Source organism: Trachypithecus francoisi, unplaced genomic scaffold, assembly GCF_009764315.1.
Source record: "Trachypithecus francoisi isolate TF-2019V2 unplaced genomic scaffold, Tfra_2.0 Lachesis_group4, whole genome shotgun sequence".
Lineage (NCBI taxonomy): Eukaryota > Metazoa > Chordata > Mammalia > Primates > Cercopithecidae > Trachypithecus > Trachypithecus francoisi.
The window spans coordinates 78680771-78707763 of record NW_022681469.1 but is presented as its reverse complement, the minus strand read 5'-3'; the positions used below and the strand labels follow the sequence as shown (position 1 = coordinate 78707763).

Here is a 26993-nt window from a genome sequence, read left to right as displayed (position 1 = left end):
GTCCGGGGCTGGTTCCTGCCTTGCAGCTGGTTCAGCTGCTGGGACAGGATCTGGTCAACCATGACCCTGAACTGGAAACATGGAGGTAAACAGTTATCTTGTTTTTATCAATCTTTCATAAATGTATGTATGGCTTAGATTAATTCCAATGTTTAATATTAGAGGTGTTTTGAGTCTTTATTTAGAGGTTTAGTGATGTTTTTGTGACTAGAAATATGCCATAGGAGCTTAACTCTTATTTGTATCAATTAGCTCATGGGAAAATTGGCTTCATTATCTATTGTTTCACTTTATGTCACAGTTTCCAAGCACCTATGGAGGATGTTAAGTGAGGACTGTGGTTGTGCTTGTGAAGGACTAAATGAGGTAATGGGTGTGAGGCACTCAGGACAGTGCCTAGCACCTGGTAAGTGTCCATGAATTGGAGACTATTATTGCTATAATAAGGAAATTCATACACATTAAAATGCCTAAGAAAGTTCATTTTAAATAATCGTAACATGAACGTTTATATTGCTTTCTCGGATGATCTTGCCATTCTCTATTTCAGAGGAAGTCCATGGAGAAGTCTGCCTGTTAGTTGTCTAGGGGTCAAGTGGCTTCTTGGCAGTACATATTACACTGATAAACATTGACTTAATATGGGCTGTAACCACAAGGTAGAAAATAGGGAAAAAGAGAGTGGAAAAACCACAGTGACCTCCTCTCCTAGACAGAGACCAAAATATTAACCGCTGTACACCTCTCATGTTACAGTTTGAACACATCTTAATAAATGTTTAAATCCACTCTCTCATTTCATAAGTGGGAAACTGAAGCCCCCATAAGAGTTAGGGGTAGAACAATGACTGTACTCAGACCACTCTTTCCCTGTATATTATGTATACCTTTTATTACAAAAAATTTCAAAAATCACAGAAATACAAAGACTAGAATAATGCACACCTATGTACTCATCATTCAGCTTTAATAACAATCAAACTGTTACCTCTCTTGAAAAAACAGCTTTGAATCTGAGTCTGGTGTCATTTATACTCCTTCACAGAGATGTTCAGAACCAGTATCTTAGAGCACATCCCCTAGGCAAAGAAATGTAGCAATATAAAGAGAAGGACATAGCATGAGAAAAAAGGCAGGCTGTCAACCAATGCCTAAAATGTAGAAAGTTCTCTCAAGTTGTTTTTACAATAGTCTGGAAAACACAGTCTCATTCTGAAAGACACTGTTCCTTTAAATTGCTTACTGATCCCACCCAGATCTTGCACCCTGGCCAAATGCCTGACCACTCTTGCTTTAACTTAGTCGAATAAACACGAATAAAAGACTGCAAAAGATCCTAAAGCAAAGACTTTTATTTCCCACAGAGCAGAACAATATCAAATAGCTAACTTCACCCCCTACCACAGTCCTTGCTGTTGGCATTTACTCAACTAGTTTTTAATTCCTGTTTGACAAACTTAATAAGGTAAGACATAACGGATTTATTTTAGTCACTTGAAATCAGATAGGACCATCAAGGAACTGTGGAAGACTAAATGACTTACATACTTATTAGGTGAAGAAAGCTTGTCAAAAGTTTGTGTTCTCTGCAATTACTTCAAATCAATTATTAGAAAAATATTAACATTGTTAAAATGTAGAAATTTAAAATTTAAAGTTATTTTGAAATTGATTTTTAACTTACAGTCTTCTAAATTGTTTTACAATGATGTTAATATATTTTAGGATATCTTTTTCTCAATTTGGAACAGGGTTTACAATTCAGAATTAATTATAGAATACTTTACAACTTGGCTAATTTGTCAATTTGAATGAAGTCTTTATTCAATCATTTTATATTTGTGTAGAAACTGAGATGCAAACATTGTAACTAAAGTTGGTGAACTCTGCTATAAGATCATTTTATTTTTGAAAAATTATAAAAAATAAAGTATCTTGGATTTATTTATTCATCCTGATATTTACCCCAAATAAATTTTAGGCCAAAGGTAAAAATACGGTATTTGATTACAAATTATGATTGTTTCTGCATTTATAAAATTTAACCTATAGTAAACACAGAGGTTCACATTTCTTTCACTTAACTAATGGCACTGTTTTTTTCTGAAACCTATTTTGCTTGTATGTGACATCAGAAAGAGGGAAAGGTGAGAATTATTAAAAACAGAGGCAAAATAAAACATGGTAAAAAGTGATAAGAAATGAGTGGGCTCTCAAGATGCCAAACTGATAAAGGAGAAAGATATTTCAGGGAAGCAGTAGAACTAACAAACTAGAGAAACAAAACTAGAGAGGTATGAAAATGTCCTCTGGCTACAATAGGGAAACAGAAAGAAATAACAAGACTTTGGTTTGGGAGCGCTAGATTAAAAATGTCAGAGCAAATGAGAATAAAATATGATATATTTTGATTATTGTCAATGGAAAAGTTATGTTTGTGAATATCATATATACAGGGGTCAGGTATGAATTCATGATTATATGCCAAGAAAACAGTTAACAGCAGGTGCTTAGTTTTGGGAAAAGATAAATCTTTATTTAAAGCCAGTATTTCTAAAACCTTACATGAAGGATTTTGAAGAGTTGCTTGATTATGTTGCTTATAAAATCTTGCTCAGTTCTCAATGGAATTCAATTCTCAGTCTCTTGTTTCCAGAACTTCTGAGATGTTCCTTATGGTATGAACTCAACCAAAGAGAAAAGTAATATGTAATACCATGGCCATGGTGTTATTCCCTTTCTGCTTTGAAAATGCAATAACACCTGTGTCTTTCATATAGCCTTGTCTTTACACTAACCTTCAGACTTAAAGTTGTACATCATTTATTTTTTTCCTTGCTTAGCAAAGGGATAACTTGGGGAGAGACGGCCTTTGTGTGTTCTTAGCACACTTCTTGGTTTTGTTTTGTTTCGTTTTTAATACCCAGCTCTCTTTACATTTTGGTATACATTGTCTGAGGATCAGTTGGCATTTGGCCAATTGCTACCCAAGATGTTTGGTCATACCTATCCGAAGTTCTTTTAACAAATTTCCAGCTGGATGATGCTATGTGAGGAGCAGACTGTGGCATGAAGCCAGCCAATGGTCCTCTTCTAACCCAACAGTTTTGTTTCCCTTTGGGGTTTATCCATCTGGCATGTATGAAAAAAGTCAGTCTCCATCTCACTCCTCACTGCCTTTGCATGTATTTCCACCCTCTATTCAGAGTCTGGAAAAATCGTGCTCATGATTTCCTAGATTCTTATCCCCTAAAGGCAAGGTGCCAAAGAAGGAAAATGTGATTCCTTTTCCAGAACTCCTGAAGTCAATATAGTTTCAGCAGGCAAGCATTTTTAAGCCATACTAAATATTGATTTGAAATAAGCTTTCTCGTTGCCATTCTCTTGGGTATATTGAGGCAGCAACACATGAGTCTTCTCCTCCCAGGGAAATCTGTGAGTTTAAGAGCCATTTGGTGTGTAGCTAGGCATATTGACTGATGAAGATTCAGGATTTCAACATAGAATTAGATTTTTCATTGTTAATCTGCCCAGAAAAATAGTTTCACAGGGCTATTCAGAGGGGGTGCTTCTTGGCTTTAAGTCCTGTTTCTGTTCATTAGTTCTTTTAGCCATCCCTGGAAGAAAAGTGTTGCTTTTAAGCAAATCTATTGTTTTTGCTCTCATATTCTTTTGATTCATTGGATATGCAGATTTGAACCCCTGGTGGAGACAAAGTTTCCAAAGGTAAGGTAGAAAAGAGAAATGGGATTCTATGGAAACAGAAGGGCAATGAATTTTTACTTTGACCTCGGAACTCACTGAAGTTATGTGTGTAGTATTAAGCCTGAAAGGGTGGTAGTTATCTACAATACTACAAAATACTAGATTTGTCAGGAATCAGTTATAATGAAAGTGAATGAAATGACCACATAGCAATCTGAATTCACCCTGAAGAATTTGGAAATGTCAAAGCAGACCCTGTGACTGAACTACAGTACTCATACAGAGTGGGATTGAAATGTTTTTAAATGGCTCTCCCAACTCTATGCTCCTCATAATACAATGGGGAATTAAGAATACTTAAATATAGTTCTTTGAATATATAGAAACTTTCACTAATAAATGTTTGGTCATGGTGCCATGATTTATTTGGATTTAAATCTTTTAAAATCTCAATGTGAGTATTTTTCTAGAAATATGAATGAAAACCTATTTTTTTCCAGTCACATGACAGTTTTCAACTCTGCTGGCTTGAAGTTTTAAAATAACAAACACCATATTTTATTAAAGTATTTGTAACTGACTTTTCTATTAAAGGTGCTACAAGGCAGATGATTTTTCACCATCTACCATAATGTGGAACAGATATTTTGTCTTCTGTACCCTGCTTTTGTCAGCGTTTATGAGTCAAACAGTATCCGGACAAAGAAAGAAAGGACCAAAGCCAAATTTGCTTGCAAGGAAAAGTGATGTCCAGGGTAAAAATAAATGTGTTTGTTTTTAAGTTTAGCCTGTTAAAAATACTTCTGTGAATTTTTCTAAATAGCATTTGATATAAATAGCAAGCCATATACATGTATACATGTGGTAATCTACTTTGATAAAATTACATGATGCTAATATACCTGACATACTTATGGCACATAAGAGTTTTTAATAAGAGCACTTGTGCACTTATTATCTCATTTGAGCCTCACAGTAACCTTGTAAAACAGGCAGGACGGAGATTGCCACTCATAGTATAGATTAAAAAAATTGAGGTCTTAAGAGGTTGAGTGGCATACTCAAGGCCATAGACAAATTAACTAGTGAGATACAGGGCTGGGATTTAAACTTAAGTTGTGTTTAAGTTAGATTTCTTCCCCACTTACTCTTGGTACAAGGGGTATAGTCATTTTCTACCTTGATTTCAAGAAAGTTAAAAAAAAAATAGGGACTCACCAATATGACACAACCTGAGAATTAGAGTATCATTTGCTTCTAGACAGCTATGCTCAGTGTTAGTTGGATTTTTAAAATGTGATGCATCTTGACTTCCCATTTCCTCCCACTTTCAGCAGGTTTAACATTGAAAAGATGCTCAGAATATCTGATATCTTATTTATTTTAATTTGCATGATTTTACGAGGAGAAAATGATTTATAAACTTAGACATTTAGTTTTTTACAATTTAAGCTTTCTGTCCAATGTGTCTCTCTTACTCTCCTCACACTGCTCTCAACACCAAACAATATACAACACACCACTTCAGGGCTTTCCTTATGCAAATTTCTTTCATGATATGAATAATTATTTTGCCTAACCTGTTTACTCTGTTTCAGGCTCCATTTGTTTCATAGATATTGTCTTCATCGTGGACAGCTCTGAAAGTTCTAAAATTGTCCTCTTTGATAAACAGAAAGATTTTGTGGATAGCTTGAGTGACAAGATTTTCCAGTTGACTCCTGGTCGCTCTTTGGAATATGACATCAAACTGGCAGCCCTTCAGTTTAGCAGCTCTGTCCAAATTGATCCACCTTTTTCTTCTTGGAAGGACCTGCAGACGTTTAAGCAGAAGGTTAAGTCTATGAATTTAATAGGGCAAGGTACCTTCTCTTATTATGCCATCTCCAACGCCACTAGGCTACTTAAGAGAGAAGGGCGTAAGGATGGTGTGAAAGTGGCTTTGCTGATGACTGATGGCATTGACCATCCAAAGAATCCAGATGTTCAAAGTATTTCTGAAGATGCCAGAATTTCAGGAATATCATTTATCACCATTGGACTTTCTACGGTAGTCAATGAAGCCAAACTTCGTTTGATTTCTGGGGATTCATCCAGTGAACCCCCTTTACTGTTGAGTGATCCAACACTTGTAGATAAAATTCAAGATCGCCTGGTAGGTACCTAATGGGTTGGCATACAGTTATCAACATAATTTATAACATAATTTTGTTGTAAATTCCATAAGAAGAGATACTGGGTCAAAAAGATGGAGAAAATGAGAATTCACCTTGAAAATAGAAAGAAGAATCTTTCTGAAGTGTCACTGCACTTTCTTGGCAGTTTACTCCAGATAATCTGGAAAACTTCCAGGCTGATTCCCTGGAATTGCATTCTTAACTTTATTGCTAGCTGATGCTGAGGATTTTGGAAGGGGTTACTTTCTAATCATATACCTTAGGCTCCTGTTTATACAGCCTACAATCGTGAACATTGCTGACTTATACTCAGGTTGTTTTCAACTTATAGTGTTAGGCTATATTTGTACTAAGTTGGTCTTTTCCCATTCTATGTCTGTACAGATATTTTTGACATAATTTTGACATATTCTCTCTTACTCTTCTAAATGAGTATTTTTGACTCTGTCTCACCTATCGTTATATTATGCTACTCAAAGTTCACAGACTTCCAAATTTTAAAATTACCTCCTTGTTTCTTAGATGTTCACAAGCCCATCCAATTTAAAATCATCTGCAACTTGCAGTCAAGCAACAGTTTCTACCATCAAATCAATGAGTCCCACTTGATTGGTCTGGTCAGCTTTTCTTTTTTGTTGCTCAGCTGTGTGTAAAAGTCTTTCCTTGCTGCCTTGTAAAACACACGGCACCACAATCAAAAGGAAATCCCTCTTCGCAATATATCTCAAGGAGAAAACCCCTAGAGATAAATTGGTTGATTGGCTGAATGTTAAAAATTGATTTTCTTAAAAACTTGGATTTCTTTGATTTCCTGAGAAAGGAAGGTAAAAGTGTCCTTTATGTGTCCTTCATGCACTGAGCATTTCGTATGGCTGTTTTCTACAGCTTGCACAGAAAACTCAGGCTCTATTTCAGAGACTGTTTTGCTCCTTTTGTCTTATCCGTCGATCCTTTTCTCAACATTACTCTTACCTTTTAACTCCCTGTTGTTTTCAGTATAAGGTCTGAGGTTTTCTTACCTAAATAATAGCTCTTATGTATTGAGTACTCTCTCTGTATTAGGCATTTTCCTGAGCACTTTATATATTTTATTTTGTTCAATGTTTCCCACAATCTTATGATGTAGGTACTGTTATTATACCCATTTTGTAGTTGACAATTTAAGGCCAGTGAAGACTTCACAGTTTGCATACTTAACCCTATAAAAGCATATTGAGAGAGGAAATAGTAACTGCTTTAAAAAAAAAAGATTTTCTCAATCAGAACTGCTCTGAAACAGTTTAGTAGCAGCCCTCCTCCAAAGTTACTATTGTTTCTAGCCTTTTTTCCTTGGGGATTCAGGGTAAATGGGAGAGTTATGCCTAGATCAGAGATAGAGCTGATGGGCCCAGCCCTGCGGTGCTCAAGGTAAGTGCTCATTCTGAGCAGCTCTTTTGCATGAAAAGGAAATTTGTAGTGGTTCCTGCCTAACACTTAGCCCTGCCTGTGCCATGACTTAAGTGGTCCTCACCACTAAACATAAAACAGAGGGCTCCAGCAGGTGCAGGAGAGAATCCTGGTGATGTGATCATGAGTAGGCTGTTGGTATTTATTCATCTTCACCCTTAAGATGGATAATAGCTGACCATAGAAGATGCAGGAAAGGCAGCTCCTTTTTTGGCCTCATGTCTAGGCTCAGGTTGTTCATATTCCCACCAGATACACCCTCGCTGAGAGCACTTGCTTCACTGAGAACACAGGCTCTTGGCAAGCAAGACTGGAAGCAAAACTGTCTGTTCCTGGGGAACCAGAAAATGACTGAATAATACTGCTCTTCCTTAGCATCCGGTGACTTCAACTTGTTTGTTTAGCATTTGTGATTTCAACTTGTTTGTTCAGATGGAAGCTCCATCAATAAACTGCTTCTTAGAAGGAGGTGCTGCTTTCCAAACACTTCCAGGATCCAAAGTGCTTATTAGGCTCTTCAAAGAATGGTACACCAACTTTCAATGTTTCAAATTGCCACCATCTAGAAGGCAGAAATTGACTTTTTTTTTTTTTTTTTTGAGACGGAGTTTTGCTCCTGCCACCCAGGCTGGAGTGCAGCAGCGTGATCTCGGTTCACTGCAACCTCTGCCTCCTGGGTTCAAGCGATTCTCCTGCCTTAGCCTCTCAAGTAGCTGGGATTACAGGCGCCTGCCACCATGCCCGGTTAATTTTTTTTTGTATTTTTGAGTAGAGATGGCCAGGCTTTTCTCAAAGTCCTGACCTCAAGTGATCCACCCGCCTTGGCCTCCCAAAGTGTTGGGATTACAGGTGTGAGGCACAGCGCCTGGCCCAGAACTTGACTCTTGATGAGACCATTGGAAAAATTCTTTATTTCATCCCTTTGTATTATATCTTTAGTTGAATTTTAAAACTTTTTATTTTGAAATAATTATGTAGTTGACTTTTTAAATAAGTTAATTAGGTGTGATTGAAGTATACAACTGCATCAACTTGAAGTGCACAATTCCATGAGCTTTTGACATAGGTACGCACCTGTGAAACTACCAACACAATTAGGACAGAGAACATTTCCATCACCTCCCCAAATTGCCTCATGTCTCTTTGTAAGACCTCCTTTGCTCCTGAGCTACTGATCTGACTTTTGTGACTCTAGATTAGTGTATACTTTCTAGAATTTTATACAAACTCAAATAGTACGTATTCTTTTTGTGTCAGGCTTCTCGTACCCAGCATAATAATTTTCAAACCCATCAGGGTTGTTTTCCGTATCAGAAGTTTACTCCCTTTTATTGTAGAATAGACTTTAGTTGAATTTAATGGACGTGAGTATATAGAATGAATAGATTCTTCAGGAGCCGAGACAAATCAAATCATTGTAAATTCCTTGATGCCTCTAGTAGGAATTATCATGTAAGAACCCTATAGAAACATTTTAGTTCTGAATTACCCAAAAGAGACTTAATGATTACAAATTGAAGGAGACATGTAATATATTTTTACTGCTATTTTATTATAATTTACATAGTAGTATTGAAACCAAAGAAACAAATTCAACCCAAAGTCCTGGATATATATTACTTGGTCCTGTAGAAGAGTAAGAGAGGATACGTGAAAATTAAAAATAATTTTTCCCTCTGTTGCCTTTGATGTTAAATATTTAAAAAGCCTTTATGGAAATAAGGATTATAACAAATTTGTCTTTTTTTCTGAGATATTTTTAAAAAACATAAATTTAAGGTATTCCCTCCCTCACATACCAAGAAGAGATCAATGTGATGATGTCTATATCATCTTCAGAATTCTATGCTTTGTTAATCTATTAATTATGATCACTTTCCATTTTTTCAAGACTTCCTCTGTTTAGGGCCTTATTTTTGTTTTCTGTTTTAGATTTTATAGTGGCTGTTTTGCTACCATTTTAAGTTGAATTTTTTTGTCACAGGGTTTGTTCTACTTGCCTACCAAGTGCTTTATTGTCATTCTACCTGCTATGATATTTGTCCATTCCTCACATGTTTTCTGTCCCCTTCTCGTAGCATAGACCTTATACTCCTTGAAAAATTGGTGGCTCCATTCTAGCATTATGGTTTCACATATATAATATATGTGAATATATGTCATATATATGAATCCATTAATGAAATTCTGACTGCATCTTCTTTTGCTGTTATGAGACCCTTTCCCTATTTATCCTTTTCACTGAAACTCAAGCATCCCCGCAATCTGTCATTGAACATGCCCTCCCCTCAGGCTTTGACACAGTTCTCCTTGCAGCCTGCTTCCCTGCCTGGGTGCAAGCCCTCGCCACCTCCCAAGGCCTCCGGCTCTGTCCATGTGGGCCCTTCTGTCCACTCCCTTTAAATGTCCCTCCTAACTGCTTCCTTTGTCTTATTGCCCACACTAGTCCTTATGACTTTTTTTCCCCTAAACTTTGACATATAGGACAGCATACCATCAATGGGTGGCCCTTTGCATTCCTCTCTTCAAAGCCATCCAGAAAACCCATCTATTCCAAGAAGCCATCTTGTTACTGGCTCCCCCGCCCCTGGCCTAGGACCTCCTTCCTACTCGGGTTTCTGTGTGTTGTCCTCTGTTCCTGGGGCTGATAGCCTATAAGAGCCCTCAGGGATGGGACTTTGTTCTTTGTTTGAAACAGTCTTATCTATTGTGTGGTTTTGGGTTCATTTTTGTTTCCATAGAAATATAAATTCCAGCAAACACAAATTTAAATGAGTTCCAAAAATAGTTTTTTGCATTGCTATGGTTTTAAGCCTTATGCCACATATTTCTAAAGAGCAATATGGCAAAGCAGAAATTGAATTTTAAAAGAAAGAACTGAAAAGAAGTGTAAAATTACACATCAGACACAGTAAGAGCTGAATTCACGAATTTAAAAACTGATTAAGATATTGCTTATTGTGGCTGGGTGTGGTGGCTCACGCCTGTAATCCCAGCACTTTGGGAGGCCAAAGCGGGTGGATCACTTGAGATCAGGAGTTTGAGACCAGCCTGGCCAACATGATGAAACCCTGTCTCTACTAAAAATACAAAAATTAGCCTGGCGTGTTGGCGTGCTCCTGTAATTCCAGCTACTCCAGAGGCTGAGGCAGGAGAATTGCTTAAACCCGGGAGGTGTAGGTTGCAGTGAGCCAAGATCTTGCCACTGCACTCCAGCCTAGGTGACAGGGCGAGACTCTGTCTCAAAAAGAAAAAAAAAAAAGGACATTGTTCATTGTAAAAAGATTGTAAAGTGACAAAAATTTAAAATTTTCTTTATTTCAGTAGTGGTTTTTAAATATTACAATTTGACTTGAATTATTAGTTGTTTTACTGCCTCTGTTGAACTTCTTTTGAATTTCTCTTCTCTCTCTTTCTCCCAGAGGAAACCACTCTCTGACGTGGTTTGAAATATTTTACATATTTTAATAAATCAGATCATATTGTATGTATCTATCTACAACTTGCTTTTGCAGTCAATTTTTTTTTTGGAAATGTTGTCAAAAGGCATAGATCCAATGCGTTCAGTTTAACTGCTGAGTAGTATTTCATTTACTGATCCATTCCACTATTGGCAATTATTTTATTTACAGTTTTTCATTACAAAAAACAATGAATGCTAAAATGTGCAAGAGCAAGAATTTCCCTGTGGTGTGTCTGGAATGGATGTCAGGATAACAGGCAAAAGCAAGAATTGTCCTGGCAGCCTAGTGATAATGCATGTCCATCTTCAGCTTTGTAGGCATAGCCAAATGTTCTACAGAGGGTATACCATTTTAACTAAAATTATCAGTGTATCTGAGTTCCTATTTCTCCATAGGACCTCCTAGCTCTTAAAGATACAAATATCTCATCTGCTTTCAGCCTGGATTTACATGGCTAGTAATTTAAAATCATTTGGTTGGGAAGGGTGGTAGGTGAGACTCTAAATTTTGTACATAGTGTCTGTGGCTAGGGTTTTATAGCTCCTGAGATCATGTAGTCAAACTTATCCTTTTTAATATGTGGAGAAAACTACCTGGAAGGATTGTATGACTTGTCCAAGGCCATATAGCTAGTTAATGGTTGAAACGGGATGGAAACCCAGGATGACACTTAATTCCCAGCCTAATTTTTTCCCTATTAAATCATTAGAGCCACTTAAAGCATTTGTTATCTTGTCCCTCTATATTATTAGTTTGTACGGAAATAAAGTAAAAATAAAACTGAAGGGATGCAGCATCCTTCATAAAGCTGCATACTCTTATTTAACTTTCTTGTTAGCTTCTGCATTTTTAATATCTTGCAACAAATATTCCAGTGCTTGTTCCTTCATCTTTCTATTTTATCGTATGTAAATTACCCTTTCAGATGAAATCATAAGGCACTGGTTTGATATATAATTTCTAGGTTAAGAAAGTACTAATTCTATATGTAAATATAGGTTAGTTTCTTTCCAGCGTTTGACTTCCAACATGGCCTTCAGTGCACTTATCAGGTAATATCCCACTGAATTAAAGTATGGTAGTGAGGCCTAGGTGTTGGACAAAAACAAGATCATGACACTTCTGCAAAATTATAAATTTAAAATAGTTTTGAAAAATATTCTGGCTAATTTATTCCTGTATGGTACATATGACATGCACTGAGGACTGTCAGGAGGCACAGCCCAAGTGTGTTACCTTGGTTGAGTCACATTATGGTGGAACCATGTTTCCTTATTGCAAAGCAAGAGGTTGAGTCTGATTGACTTCCAAGACTCATTAAATTTGTTTTTTTGTTTTTCATAATGATCACTTTTTATTATGAAATATTTATTACTTTTCTATAACTTAATTTTTTTCCTAAGGTAGCCAGTTATAAATGTAGGTCATCTTTTACATAAGTAATGCATATTACTATGAACTGTTCAAAATTTTTACCAGAATATTATTCCTAATACTGTTTAAATTTAAAAGCTGAGTATCTTTTTTTTGCTTATGTTGAAATCCTATAAATAAAGTACCATATTAGAGGCTTTTCAAATTTGAAATAGAAAACCCTTCTCCTAGTGATCATAATAATGGAAATCTTTGTCTGCTCATAATTCAGACCATCTCAAAAAATGTCACTGGACTTTGTAATTTTCTCTTTTTGAGTTTTAATATGATCTAACACCTATTAATATTTCATGAAGTTATGACTGTATGTTATTTTAATCTTGAAAAATAAATCATGAAAAATAGATGCATGTATATGTGCATAAGGATGGAAAAAATTGAAAATACAAAATTATATATTCTGCCTCAGTCTTTGTATGTAAAAGTGAGAGCTTTCTCATTATGACTGATTAACTTTATAGTCAAATTATGGAGATTACAGAGCTGATAAAGAAAACAAAAGATAAAACATAGAATGCAGTAAGATGAAGTTCCTAGAAAATATAGATTAATTTTTAATGGTAGTTATATCTCCTATTATTACATGGCTCGAACTGCTCCTTGGGTAGTTGACTGGTTGGCTTAATTGCTTTTACAAGGTTAAAAAGGCTGAATTGCTATTCTTTGTGGAAACTTCATATCCCATGGGGGATAATTACGACTAATAAGTAGCTGAAAGCAGAACTATGAATTGAGTTAATGCTTCATTCTTTTTTCCCTTGTAGGATATCTTATTTGAAAAGAAGGTAAGCATCACATGCTTTGATTACTACGAATTACTCTAAAAACTTGCATTATCAGATCAGCATTATAATTCACATTAGAAGATTAAGTGTGACTAAATAAAAAAGCTTAGTTCTTTTAAAACGAGCCACTCTATTCTGAGGCAGCCATCTGATTTCTTTTATACTACCATATTCAATGCAAGTTGGAAAATTTGGAAAAAGTAGGAAATATTGAATGTGATTCCAGGAGTGATTTTAGAAATCAGTCATAAGCAAACCACATCGTTGTTGATTACTTTGATGTGCTTCCTTTATTCTAAGCATGTATCTGACATCAGCCACATCAGGTCCTCCATTTTGGGGGGTGTTCCTAGTGTTGGCTAGGTTAGGCAGAGAGTTCCCAGCTAAGAGACAGAGTTTAGAGTCATCCCCTGCTGCCAGACAATTGACTTTGAGCTCATTCTCCTTATTGTAAAGAAAAGGCAGCCTGATGATGGCAACCAGACATGTGGCCAAGGAATCTGGCCAGTAAGATTGAATGGGCCTTAGCACAATAGGCAATCATCAGCTTGCTGAGAAATCCTGTCCTGGACATGCATTTCTTAAAAGAAAGTGTTTGTAACATCTGAACTTTGTTCAATGAGCTGCTTATTTAACATCAGGAAATTTACACTATCATTGCATAAAATAATAGGAGTTAACCAAACCTGTAGTGCACCATGTTTTATTAAATTGTACATGTTCAGATATACCATTATGTTATGGACCATTAAGAAAGGAAAAAAAACGGCTGGGCATGGTGGCTCATGCCTGTAATCCTAGCACTTTGGGAGGCTGAGGTGGGTGGATCACGAGGTCAGAAGATCGAGATCATCCTGGCCAACATGCTGAAACCACATCTCTACCAAAAATACAAAAAAATTAGCTGGGGTGGTGGCGCATGACTGTAGTCCCAGCTACTTGGGAAGCTGAGGCAGGAGAATCACTTGAACCCAGGAGGCAGAGGTTGCAGTGAGCCAAGATCGCCGCTGCACTCCAGCCTGGCGATAGAGCGAGACTCTGTTTAAAAAAAAAGAAAGAAAAAAAGCCCTTGCCAACTTAACTATGATACAATGTCTTCTTATTAATTGCAATTCTTACTTTCATATGGAAAGAAGTTTTTAGACATTTTGGATGTAGATTTAAAAATCCTGTATCACTTTCATATATACATATAAGGGAATATATAAGCAAAATAACTTGGTTATTTCTAAAACTTTTTCACATCACAGTCTAAATCAAGCTTGTTCAACTTGCTGCCTGCAGGCTGCTTGCGGCCCAGGACGACTTTGAATGCGGACCAACACAAATTTATAAACCTTTTAAAAACGTTATAAAATGTATGCATGGATTTTTTTTTTTTTTCTTGGCTCATTAGCTATCGTTAGTATTAGTGTATTTTATGTGTGGCCCAAGGCAATTCTTCTTCCAATGTGGCACAGGGAAGCCAAAAGATTAGACATCCCTGGTAAATCTTCTGAATCATTTTTTGTCTGAGTTGTTGATGTCCTTGTTTTTCCACATAATACTGACCTCTATGCCAGCAAAAGCATTGGTGATGCAGCATGTCTTAAGAATGTTCTGGAATTTTCTTCCATTTCATTCTGTAAGTTTTGAAGTGCATGTGCAAAAAGCAACTACTTTGTCATGACTGAACCTGATCAACAGCTATTATAAGACTCATTCTGATTTCAGAGTTGTTAAAATGAGGAAGAAGGTGCATCTTAGAACTGGTAAAATATAAGTCAAATGTTTTCCTTTGCCTAGTAAAGGAGCATTTAATATTATTATATTATTGAGCTTTGATGTGTTATGTAGAAGAGAAGCAGCAGAAATTCTAAAAGTTCATTGAAAATATTTATTTTCTCCTTTTAACTGGCATCTATGTATTATATATGTATTTTTGATGGGATGTCTATTTTATTTAACTATGCTGAAATTTAATAATATTTTGTTAGCTGGCTCTTGATAGGTATAAATTTGCCTAGAATAATTTAATAGAGCAAAACCTCCATAAATGTGCAAGGTAAAATTTCTTAGAGAGTGTTCCAGTTGGTTATATACTGAATACAATTCAAAATGCTATATTTCACTGTGTGTTAATATCATATTTCATTATTGATTCAGTGTGAACGCAAGATTTGTGAATGTGAGAAGGGAGATCCAGGTGATCCAGGGCCTCCTGTGAGTATATTTTTACTTTGAACTTAAGTCAGAAAGTCCTAGCAATGATAGCTCTACTGCTCTTGAAAACACCGGGGCTATTTTGCACTGTTGAAAAGCAATTGTTTGGAAATGGCAGCAAAAATGGAAATGCTACTTCTTTCTTTTATTTCTAAAGGGACGCATTCTATCCTTAGAAATAAGCCTGGGATTTTACTGACCTGAACTGAGGGCAGGAGTGTTTTGAAGTTGTTCCCACACAAAGGACATTTATGTCCCTCCTCGTAAAATAAAGCCAGAATTTCTCAATAGTGAACTGAATACAGAAAAAGCTAATACAAATAATCGTGCTTTAAGCAAAGCTTTATCCCACTAGAAACAAGAAGCATAAGCCTCTTTGAAAGTTAAATGTTGGCTTCACACGAATGCAGCAGTGCAGCAGCAACACTGTGTGGCCTCATGGACAGGAAGCTGGTCGCGATGCTTTGGGGGATTAGGGTGAGTTCTGTGAAATGGAAGTAAGCATGTGGCAACCAAAAATAAATGGCAGGATTTACTATGATGATTCATCATTTGATAAGATAATCCAGGAAGGAGTGCTTTCTTTATATTCTGGCCTAATAACTTGTAGGTGCCATGTCTGTACTGGGAAGGCATTTGAAATGACATCTAGATCACTGGAAATGCTGAGCAGTTTTTTAACATTTATCTTCATAAAGCATCCACGTGCTTATTCAGTCTTCTATTTATTTGTGTAATTACAAATATTATCCTTAGGGTTCAGAAGAAGCCCTGTGGAGAGTCTCACAAAATGCATGGATAAAAATTTTCAACTAATGCTTGTATTTGGGGCCAGGAGGGGAATGTGTATTGTGAATGTATTAGAAGGTGACAAATTTTACCTTGAGACTCGGATCCAAAGCCTACACTTTTTCAAACCATCCTACCAATCAGAGGATCTTTTTCTCCTCAAATGCAAAGTTAGATGTATTATATGATAATGGGGCAGCCAGTAGAAGCTGACTTTGGCTAAAGCAAAGGTTTAGCCATCCCTTCATATAAAGTCTTCGTTTATCCCCATTACACCAAGAAATGGCCAGGGTAAGGAATATTTCTTTATATTTTAAAATGAACAGTAAGAAAGCTCAGCTTTCTTGCTAAGCACCTGACAATTTTGTCACATTCTTGTCACATTTTAGGGATAAGCCACAGAATATGTCATTTAACATCTATCGAGTACCCCCAACACCAGTTCTCAGAAAAGCAAGCTTTTTGGTTGATTAGGAAAAGGAAAACAAAATGCTTTTCTGGAACACGATTACAGAGCTCCTTTCTCCCATCTTTTGAGATTGTCTCCTGGATATCAGAACCTCTTTGACCAAAGGCGAGCAAGCTGGCCTGGTCCTTGTAAAAGTGAGTAACAGAGGGGAATTGTAGAAGTGACCCACACTGAAGAGAGGTTGGGAACAACTCCTATCCTTCGGCCTGTTGCAGCTACTCTTTTAAATCTTTGCATGAGTTTGATTTTGTTTTCAAAACTGCTGAGAAGTAATTGTTTTGGGAAGAAGTAATTGGTGGGAAGACAGAAACATTATTCTCTTTTGAGCAAATCTAGAAAATCTGCCAATTCACGACAGTGGTTTTCCCGGTGTAGAAAAAGGGAGAAGAGAGTTGAATTTCTGCTTGGCAGGTAAAGGTTTTACAGTTCACCCTCATTCTAGGAGACAAAACTGATCAGAATTTATTATAAAGTATAGACAACAATAGAATACCTACTTAAAATAATATTTTTTTCCCTTTGCCTTCAGGGTACACATGGAAACCCAGGTATCAAAGGTGAGCGAGGACCAAAAGGAAACCCGGTAAATGAATAAACAGCTTTTCTTTAAACCAGCATATCTCCTAGATTTGTTTTTTAAAACAACAATTTTAAAAATAAAAAGCACTGTAGTATATGGCAAACATCTGACAAATTTTGTGAAGAATACAGATGTCCACTTCCTATATTATCTATCTTATTTCTGTTAGCTTGTATTCACAAATTCTGAGTAACATATGAACATTTTAGTTAGTAAGTTTATGAAACCTGGGGACATCAAATAAACAGAAACTAGTACTTAAAGGATAGCAGCCCATCTTATTTAGGACAGTGTTTCATTAACTGCTAATATGTGTTCCATATCAGATTGACATTGGCACTTGTGCTTTTAATGGGTCTACTTTTAATGAATAACTGACAGTAATAATAGAAAAGCCACCAGATGGTTTCTCACTCCCAGAGCATCTTCAAGTACTTCTCCAATTCTTTTCTCTGTGTACCTACCCCCCCCCAAAAAAAAAAAAATCCTAGGCTTTTAAAGAAAACATTCACCTGTTCAGATCATTGTTAGGATTTTGGTTCCAAGTTCAAGAACAACAGCAGGAATCACAAAGAGAAAAGTAGATATAACTATGTGAAAATTTAAGGCAAAATTATGTGTAATGAAAAAATAATAATTAAAGAAAAGGAAGTGATATGCTTTGGTTGTGTCCTTACTCAAATCTCATCTTGAATTGTCTGTAGCTCCCATAATTCCCACATGTGGTGGGAGAGACTGGTGGGAGGTAATTAAATCATGAGGGGTGGGTCTTTCCCATGCTGTTCTTGTGATCGTGAATAAGTCTCATGAGATCTGATGGTTTTATAAGGGGAAGTTCCCCTACATATACTCTTTTGCCTGTCACCATGTAAGATGTGGCTTTGTTCCTCCTTCACCTTCCTCCATGACTGTGAGGCCTTCCCAACACTGTGGAACTGTGAGGCCGTTAAACTCTTTCTTTTATAAACTACCCAGTCTCAGGTGTGTCTTTGTTAGCAGCATGAGAATGGCCTAATATAAGGAGGGAATATTAAAGAAATAGAAATATCAGGGAATATTTGCATCAAATGTAATGGACATTGGCTTAATTTCTATAGCACATTGAGTTAATTTCTGAACACAGTTTTCAAGAGAGGAAACAAAACTAGTAAAGAAAACAGTAAAAGCACATTTAATTTCATTAGGTAATAAAATAAATTTAAATAGAGAGAATGAGCTATCCTTTAGTAGTGATACTTATGAGGATTATTTTTTTTTCTTGGTTTTCTAGTTCACATCATTTGTTTTTGTGTGTGTTTTGAAGTTTAAAAACATTTCTTTCATTATAGCAATTAACACAGCAATATTAAAACAATAATAACTAATTATAGCAATGTGGCAGTGAAACTGGTTTGCTTTTCATTGCAGGTAACTTGACACAAATAGTTTGGGAGCAATACATAAGAGGCACTCGAGTACTAACAAAGTTAACTATTAAAAATTAACTCATAAATGAACTCTAAAACAGCCCTATTAGAAAATTTTTAGGGAAGTAATGAAAAAAAATCGTAAGTTAAATGCATAAAAGTATTTTTGGCAATTGTCTGCTTGTCAAGGAAAGGGAATATAGCAACCTTGGATAGCTTTACAACATACACACACATGCACAACCAAACAACCCTATACTCACTCATCTTATATACATTCAAACTGATGCCATCATGTCTTCTTTTTGTTGTGTTAAATACCCATTAGAAATGTATGTTCATGTTTTATTTCTTTGGTTTGTAATTTTGTGCCACATAATATATTTTCTTAAATCTTGCTGAAATCAAGCAATTACTCTTGAGGACATTTTGGAAAACATTCCAAAGCCCCTTTGAGAAAAACCAGAGTGACTGGCTCCAAGTGAGTATAATGCTGCATTTGAGAACAACGGCTATGTTGTTCAACCGGGATGTGGCGTAAGCTGTGAAAATGTACCTGGATCCTGCACCCTACACATCTGGCTTCACTCCAAAGGGCGAAGTTTATCTGAGTTGCTATTTTTTTTTTTTTGCCTAGATTGCATGGGCAAAATGTCAATGGGAAAGACTAAAGATGTTTCCTAATTGGGCTAAGCTATTAATCTTCTGTATAATGCATTTTATTGAGCAACCAGTCACTCTTCAGGGTTGTGGAATTTTGACTGTTTTTTGTTTGTCACAGGGTGATGCTCAAAAAGGAGAAGCTGGAGAAAGAGGTCCTGGGGTATGTACACAACTGGGATGCCTTCCTGAGAAAGTGATCCTAGGTTACTGATTTTGTGGTTGACCATTTTGACCCCTGTAGTGCAAGTGCAAAAGTGATTTCTATCTATCCTGTGCTCTTGATGGCTCAGAAAGGCAATCAGAAAGATATGATCTTAGAATTGGAAATGTGGGGAGAAAATACTCAGCTCAACAGGAGTGAAAACGGGAGCAGGAGTGTTCAATCCTATCAAATTCTCTGATGCTTAATTTGACATTGGTGAAAGGCTCCAATGAGAAAAGTATTTGCTTTATTTCTTATGTTTTTAAAGATAAGGAATAAGTTAGAATTTCAGGAGCATAAGAACTACATGGTCTAAACTATGCTTTTTTAATCCAATTCTACAGACATAATAAAATGTATCATTCTATTCGATTTCTTATCCCCCAAATTAGAAGATAGTAGATATTGCCCAAGAACTAATTACAGTATGTTTCTTATTTTGCACTTTTCTGAGCATTGCAGTAAGTGTATCAAATAGCAGAGATGTGTACAGTGAATAAAAAGAAGACCATATGACATTGCCGCTCTCTGCTTGTCCCCCTGGATGTGCCCTGGACTTAGACCCAAAGATGTTAAAAACTGTTCTCTTGATATTTTTAATCAACTTCATTAAAAAATCTGATAGAAACTTTGGTAATGTCAACAAAAAATCTGAAATGTGTGTTACTCATTCCGGAAACATTTCTTAGGTATCTTCTATGTATAAAGCATACGAGTATGTAAAATAAAACTAAGATAAAATAATTGTATTTTTAAATAGCTTATTATCTCATAGGAAACAATTCTACGTTCATCTGTTCCTCATTGACCACACACTTGGAAGTTTTATTTCCTTCATGAAGTTTCCTTTTGTGAAAAAAGTCAGTCTAGGCAAAGTGACTCATATGTGTAATACCAGCACTTCGGGAGGCCTAGGTGGCCTTAAGTGATTAAGGCCACTTGTTCGAGACCAGCCTGAGCAACGTAGTGAGACCTTCTCTCTACAAATAAATAAATAAATAGATAATACTATTAATAAAAAAGTCATGCATAGAACAAAATTTTGTAGTCTGACTCACATGTAACTGCAATAATAGCTTATTTATTAAATAGGTTTCTTCAGCTGTCTAAATAAATCTGACAATTTTATTTCCATACTTGAAAAATATACCTGTATGAAAGACAAAAAAATCCCATTTGAAGAGAACTTGCTGCTGCTTAGAGTTGCTAATTTCCCAGGCCATGTAATACTCATTATTGTATTTCTTGAAGGGCAATGGGCAGTGACACAGTAGAAAAGCCTGTACAGGATTCACAAGGGTGACACACAGAAGACAGCAGAAGTGCTGGCCCCTTATTTAGTGTGAGATAAAAGACAGTAGCTTAAAGGTCACTGTCTCATCAGGGCTGATAAAGGAATCTGTCATGTCCTTGATGTTATATATTTTAGACTGAATTTGAAAGGAGGACCATAATGGATACAAATATTTACACACATTTTAAAGGCCATTACCTCAGCTCATTTTCAAAGCCAATTTCTTTCAGAGTCTCTGTGAAACATTTTTAGCTGCAATAGTTCATAGTTTAAAAGTCAATATAACAGTTTTGAAGGGACCATTACAGGCCATCACTTCTACAGTGACTTTCAGTGTACATTATCACCTCTAGTTTTGGGCCAAAGGGCAAGAAAATGGATATGAAAAAATACCTGAAACAGAGAATAAAATGTGATAAAGGGAAAACAGATTATTTTCTTCTCCTCAGTAAATGCACATTTCTCCAAGCACAAAGAGAAATGAAACAGTTTACATTTCTATGGTCTAATTTTCCAGGCGGTATAGATGTGTTTTTGTTATACTTTGTAATTGAAAAATACCTAACCCTTATTCTAACTCTGCCTTAGAGTATCATATTTTACTTTTTCTTCTCTTTTTAAATTAGGGAATTCCTGGGTACAAGGGTGACAAGGTAAGTTGGTAACAACAAATAGATAGACCAGAATTTCAAAATGAAAAACAGAAACAGAAATGTACTTATGAACTTAATAAAAGTTATTTTCTTTGTTTTTGTAAGTCTGGATTCCCTCACTCCTTAGTTAACATAAAACAATAATAGAACTTAACATGCGGATGTGTGTTATAGGGATGGAGGGTACCATAAGATTCCTGAGATTAGAATCCAGCCTCCTTCAGCTTTGCAAACATGAATTATTTTAATAGGGAACCCCGGTTTATAAGCCATGCAGCACAGGTATGCAGGCTAAAAGTTTCTTTACACAAACAGATTCAGCAATACTGCAAGTAGGTTGCTCCCTTGGTGCTTAACTTTCTATGAAAACCTAGACACCAAATCCTCTCCCAGGGGAAAGAGAGGATTTATCCTGGTTAAGCAGTGAAGAGCCACTGACTTCATTGAATTAGGCAAGTGGGTAGAGCTCTCAGGGGAGTAAATTTGGCAAACAAGCAAACTAAAGGTATGGGTTGGTAGATGATTTGATGATTATTTGTGAGTTACAAATTAGGATACCAAACTGCTTTTAAAGGGTTTAACAAGTTGTACTGGGGCTCAGGAGCCTCTAAGAGTGCTCACTGGTTCATTGATAAGTCTGTCCCACAGTTCTCATTATTATCAGATTTTCTATCTGAATCAGAACATGCACCTATCATCCATTCCGTCCTACAGGGCTACAACCCTCAGGCATGGGAAAGAGGCTGGAATTTTAGAGGGTCCAGCTCTGAGTCTCCTCTGGCCTCCCTACTTCCCATGGAGCCAAGAGTCTGCAGGAAGTCTGTGCTTCCTTCTCCTGGATCATACATTGGGTAGTCACGACCCCAAAAGGCCTGCTGCTGGGAGAGCATACAAAAACCTCCTTTCCATATCCAACATCTTTCTAAGCTGGAGGGGGAGCCAAATGGTAGCTGTTTGTTGGGGCAGGAGAGGTCATATAGGGGGCTTTGTTGTGCTGCCAGGGGCGTCTTCACACGTGTGCTCATGCTCTTCTTGCTTTGGAAGGAGTTGGAGGTTGGAAGTGAAGTGGGGGCCAGGCTGCAGGGGTCTATGTCTGGCAAGGACCTCTGAGGGATTCACAAGTCTTTTAATTCTTTATTCCTTTTGAAGACATATTTGTTAAAGAAGGAAGCCAGAACATTATTAGTTTAGTTATAACTTTCAACTATTTAGACACATGGTATGTGGGCTTCCACTTACACTCTTGCCCTGGGCCCTGCAAATATTAGGGGTGAGCCTACATGCAAGCCAATAAATATATCCTAATTGTTGAAAATGTTAGGCCTCCAAGGGGAAGAGTGTAAGAAATCCCACGATTCTACACTTAGCAGCCTTAAGAACTTAGGTAACTCAACATCTTGGAGTATCTGTTTCTTCAACTGGATGGATAAAATTTGTATAGGCCTGCCTAATTTACAGAGTGATTGGAGAACCAAATAGTAGGCGTGACAATGTATTCCAAAATGTTGGCTTGTCTACAAATGTAAGTGCCACTATGAAGAGGAAAGGAACAAATATTAGTATGGGAAAACAAAAATTTTCACAGTTGTAAAATTATCAACTGTGTATATAGTTGAGGAAAATTATGGGTGCCCTCCTCCTCCATTTTGATTTATATAGTGAGGTAGTTATCAACACAAGGAAGCTTTATACATATATTTTTTGAAAAGATTCATTTTACTTTCTGGAGAATTATTGATTCACTGGAAGAGTTCTCACTTGGAAAATACAAGCTGTCAGAGCAAAGTGACCCTGAACCATCGACATTCAAACCAGAATTTCACCAAGAGCAGCAGCATCAGAAAATAGAGGCTGAGAACAGAGCTGATCTGTTTATGGCTTTCTGAAGTATCACTCTCTGAAACTATGTAGTTGTGGCCATTCCACAGGGATTAATGAGCCTACCAAAAAGGAAAACGCCTTTGCAGAGGCAAATAACATGAATACAATATTTTCATTGATGGCAATCTGTGCCCTGCAAAAAACAAATGCTGTTCCTCAGGCCCCTATAGCTAACAAATCTGTCTGGACAAATGGAATGTAAATTCTAGCCAAAAGCATTTTAAGTGTATTTATGGTACTTTTCTGTTTTATATTTTGGTGGTTGACTCATTTTATTCCCATCCAAAATTATTAAATTAATTGTTTTCTAATTGATTCTTCAAAAGTGATTTTCCATTTGCATTCAGAAATAAATGTTCAACTTGTTCTAAGTGAAAGCTCAGTTTTTCCTGGGTCAGTTTGACTCACAAAAGGATGTGAAGAGAGAACAGATTGCTTTTGATCAGAGGCATAGCTGGCTCTAAGAGTCACACCTCCCTCTTCCCTGCTTCTGATGCCTGGAAGAGCCCAGGCAGTACCCTAGGCAGAAATGTTAGGTTAATGGAAAGTGACTTGCAGCCTATAACTGTGTGCCTTGTTCAGCTACGGGTGACTGATAAGAACATGGACTTGAGAGCCTAACAGACTCAAGTCTGTGGTCATGAACAAAGTATGTAATCTCTCTGAGCCTCATTTTGCTTATCTGTGAGTGGAGATATGTATATATACCTCACAAGGCCGCTATGGGGATTAGCAATAATGTAAAGGCTATGGCACACACTTCACATCCATAATTGGAAGTTACAATTGTGATTTCCCTCCATACAGCACTGCTATTAAAACTGTGGTCTGCAAGCTGGTTGCCAGTCTGTGAATGGTTTGTTGCTATTCTGCAGCAAGATAAAGCTTCCACCAGCATATACATCCACTATATCACTACGTATACTGTTTAAAGTTCAGCTGACATTTATTTTTCATAGCAAGACTTCCTTGATGAAGGAAGCAATGCATTGATTTACATTTGAATGCAATTTCCTTATGTCATTGTGTAGTGGCACTTCCAGTAACACGCCCTAGAGCAGTACAGAGGCAGAATAAAGTAGCAGCAGCAGAAGCTAATGTTGAGAGCACTGGACTAGGAGTCATTGGGTAGCCTGTACATTTAAGTAAATCATTTGACATCTCCAATTGTGTTTCCTTATCTTGAAAGTGAGAATTGAATTGAGGATCAAAATAACGATATATATATAAAAGCATTTTGAAAACTCTAAATTGATTTATAAATGAGATAATATTACTATGATTATGAAACTTTAGTCATTTTTCTGTCACCTTTTAGTTCTAATTATTAGAAGCCTCAAAAGTCTGATCTAATGAATTAGTATTCAGAGGTCCCAATTCTCATTCTACTTGAGGAAACTAACCTTTTAAAAACATTTATTTTTATTTAAAAATTTTAATTGACAAATCTAAAAAGTTCATATTTATCATCTTGTATAAAATATAATTTGATAAATGTATACATTATAAAATGGGTAAATTGAGCTAATTAACATGTGTATCACCTCACATAATGATCAGGTTTTGTGGTGAGAATGCTTAAAATCTACCCTTTTAGTGATTTTCAATACAAGACGTTGTTATTAATGATAGTCATCGTGTTGAACAATAGATCTCTTGAACTTATTGCTCCTATCTAACCAGTTTTGTATCCTTTGACCAACATTTCCTAAATTTCCACCCATTCCCCCTGGTAACCACCCTTCTACTCTGTGCTTCTGTGAGTTCAAATTTGTTAGATCACACATATAAGTGAGATTATGCCATATTTGTCTTTCTGTCCCTGGCTTATTTCACTTAACATAATGTCTTCCAGGTTCAGGTTCCTCTATGTTGTTACAAATGACAGGATTTCTTTCTTAAAGGCTAAATAACATTCTCTTTACTTAACCTTCTTAATTACAAATTTTTAGTCTATAAAATTGGATTAATATTTATCTCAGACAGTTAATGTCAGATTAACTGAGATAAAATATGATACACTATCACTGATAAACTCTAAAGCACAACTCAAATGTTTTTTCAGCAATATTCTAGGGAAGACGGGTAAGTAGAGCATAATAATGAAAAATATGTAGCATGCTTGCTGCCAAGTCCCACTCTCCTACAGCAGACTTCGCTAACTCATCATGGCACCTGTTCCCACTAACTCACGATGCAATCTCATCTCAGAACCTTTCTCTCACCGTTCTCCAGGTGAACACTACTGGGTGATCAAGGTTGGTACTCAGACTGAAGCATGGGGTTCTTGAAAAAAATAGGAATTCCAAGTTAGAGTATCAGGGTTCAGACTCTGATTAGAGTATCTGGGTTCAGACTCTTACTAGCTATTTGATAGAGGGAAGTTATCTTGTTGAGTTTAAATGTTCTCAATTATAAAATAAGAATGATAAAGCTCATCTCCTTGGGCCGTTATGTGGATTCAGTTAAACCACATATGCAAAGGGCCTCTAATATGTGGTTAGGTGCTAGGTTTCTTTTCTTCTAGTTTCATCCATTTCTTAAAAATGTCAAACCTTATTACATTGTTCCTGATTTGTTCCTGTCAAGTTAAGGATGACTCATGGGTAAAAATAATCAGATTTCAATGCCCATACAACCCACAGTATTGAGGCTAAGATTGTGTAGAAAGCAGCAGAGTGCTTATGTTACAAGAGTGCTGGGAATTTAAAAAACAAACAAACAAACAAAATTCTTAATAGTGAATGACTGCAAGTGTTCTCTTATTTATTTCACTTATTTTTTTTTAGGGTGAACGTGGGGAATGTGGTAAACCAGGAATAAAAGGTGACAAAGTAAGGAACACGTTTTTAAAATGCTTACAGCTGTGATCCCTTTGGGGTTGTATTTCCTTAAGGGGAAATTCCTGGGCTGAATTATGGTGATCTCACTACTAGAGTTGGAATCAATGGCTCAATTTTTCACATCTGTAAAACATGTGGTAGAAAACAAAGTGATGCCTGACTCAATAATAGAGCCCCCAAATGCCTTTCTTATGGACCATTAAGACTTCATTTTGTGACACCCTGACCTTGGAGGCCACACCTCCTGAATGTTACGGTAAAAAGAATTATTTAACCAGCAAAGTTAATTAAAGCTGCAGTTGGGTGAGAGTAGAATTGCTTTCCAGATGCAAACACTGAAAACAGGCACTTTCCAAACTAGTGTGAAGAACTCTGAAATAAGTCAGTGAAATAGTTATAAACAGTGTGGTGCAACTAGACATAGAGATTTAGACTTTTGAAAATGTAGACACAGACAATTGGATAGATATTCACCTTTATTTAAAAAATAAATATAGGCTGGACACAGTGGCTAACGCCTGTAATCTCAGCACTTTGGGAGGCTGAGGTGGGCGGATCACCTGAGGTCAGGAGTTCAAGACCAGCCTGATCAATATGGTGAAACCCCCATCTCTACTAAAAATACAAAAATTAGCCAGGCAGGGTGGTGTGCACCTGTAGTACCAGCTACTCAGGAGGCTGAGACAGGAAAATTGCTTGAACCCAGGAGGTGGAGGTTGCAGTGAGTGGAGATCATGCCACTGCACTCCAGCCTGGGTGACAGAGTGACCCATCTCAAAAATAAATAAGTAAATAAATAGACAAATAAATAGAAAGCACTTAAATTTGGAAAAAATTTTAAGGATGTTAAATAGTTCCTCAAAAGGCCAAATATATACAGAAAGTATATTTGAAACATGATGTTAAAGGGTCCGAAAAAGTGCAGAGTAAAAATAAATAGTTTTCATTATATTAAGAACTATTAACATCATGCCACCAAGATACCACACTTTTTCAGTTT

General features: G+C 36.5%; 1 protein-coding gene across 2 annotated transcripts in view; it reads left to right on the top strand.

Moving 5' to 3' along the window:
* The first annotated feature begins 1323 nt into the window (after positions 1-1323).
* The window catches only part of COL28A1 (collagen type XXVIII alpha 1 chain), a 186644-nt gene continuing 160974 nt past the window's right edge, over positions 1324-26993 (top strand). For both annotated transcript variants that reach the window (XM_033193259.1, XM_033193258.1), the window contains exons 1-9: positions 1324-1465; positions 4300-4460; positions 5304-5860; positions 12991-13011; positions 15157-15213; positions 17001-17054; positions 19239-19280; positions 21243-21269; positions 25940-25984. In XM_033193259.1, coding sequence (XP_033049150.1) covers positions 4337-4460; positions 5304-5860; positions 12991-13011; positions 15157-15213; positions 17001-17054; positions 19239-19280; positions 21243-21269; positions 25940-25984 — 927 coding nt within the window. In that variant the 5' untranslated portion in view covers positions 1324-1465; positions 4300-4336. The remainder of the gene's footprint in view (positions 1466-4299; positions 4461-5303; positions 5861-12990; positions 13012-15156; positions 15214-17000; positions 17055-19238; positions 19281-21242; positions 21270-25939; positions 25985-26993) is intronic.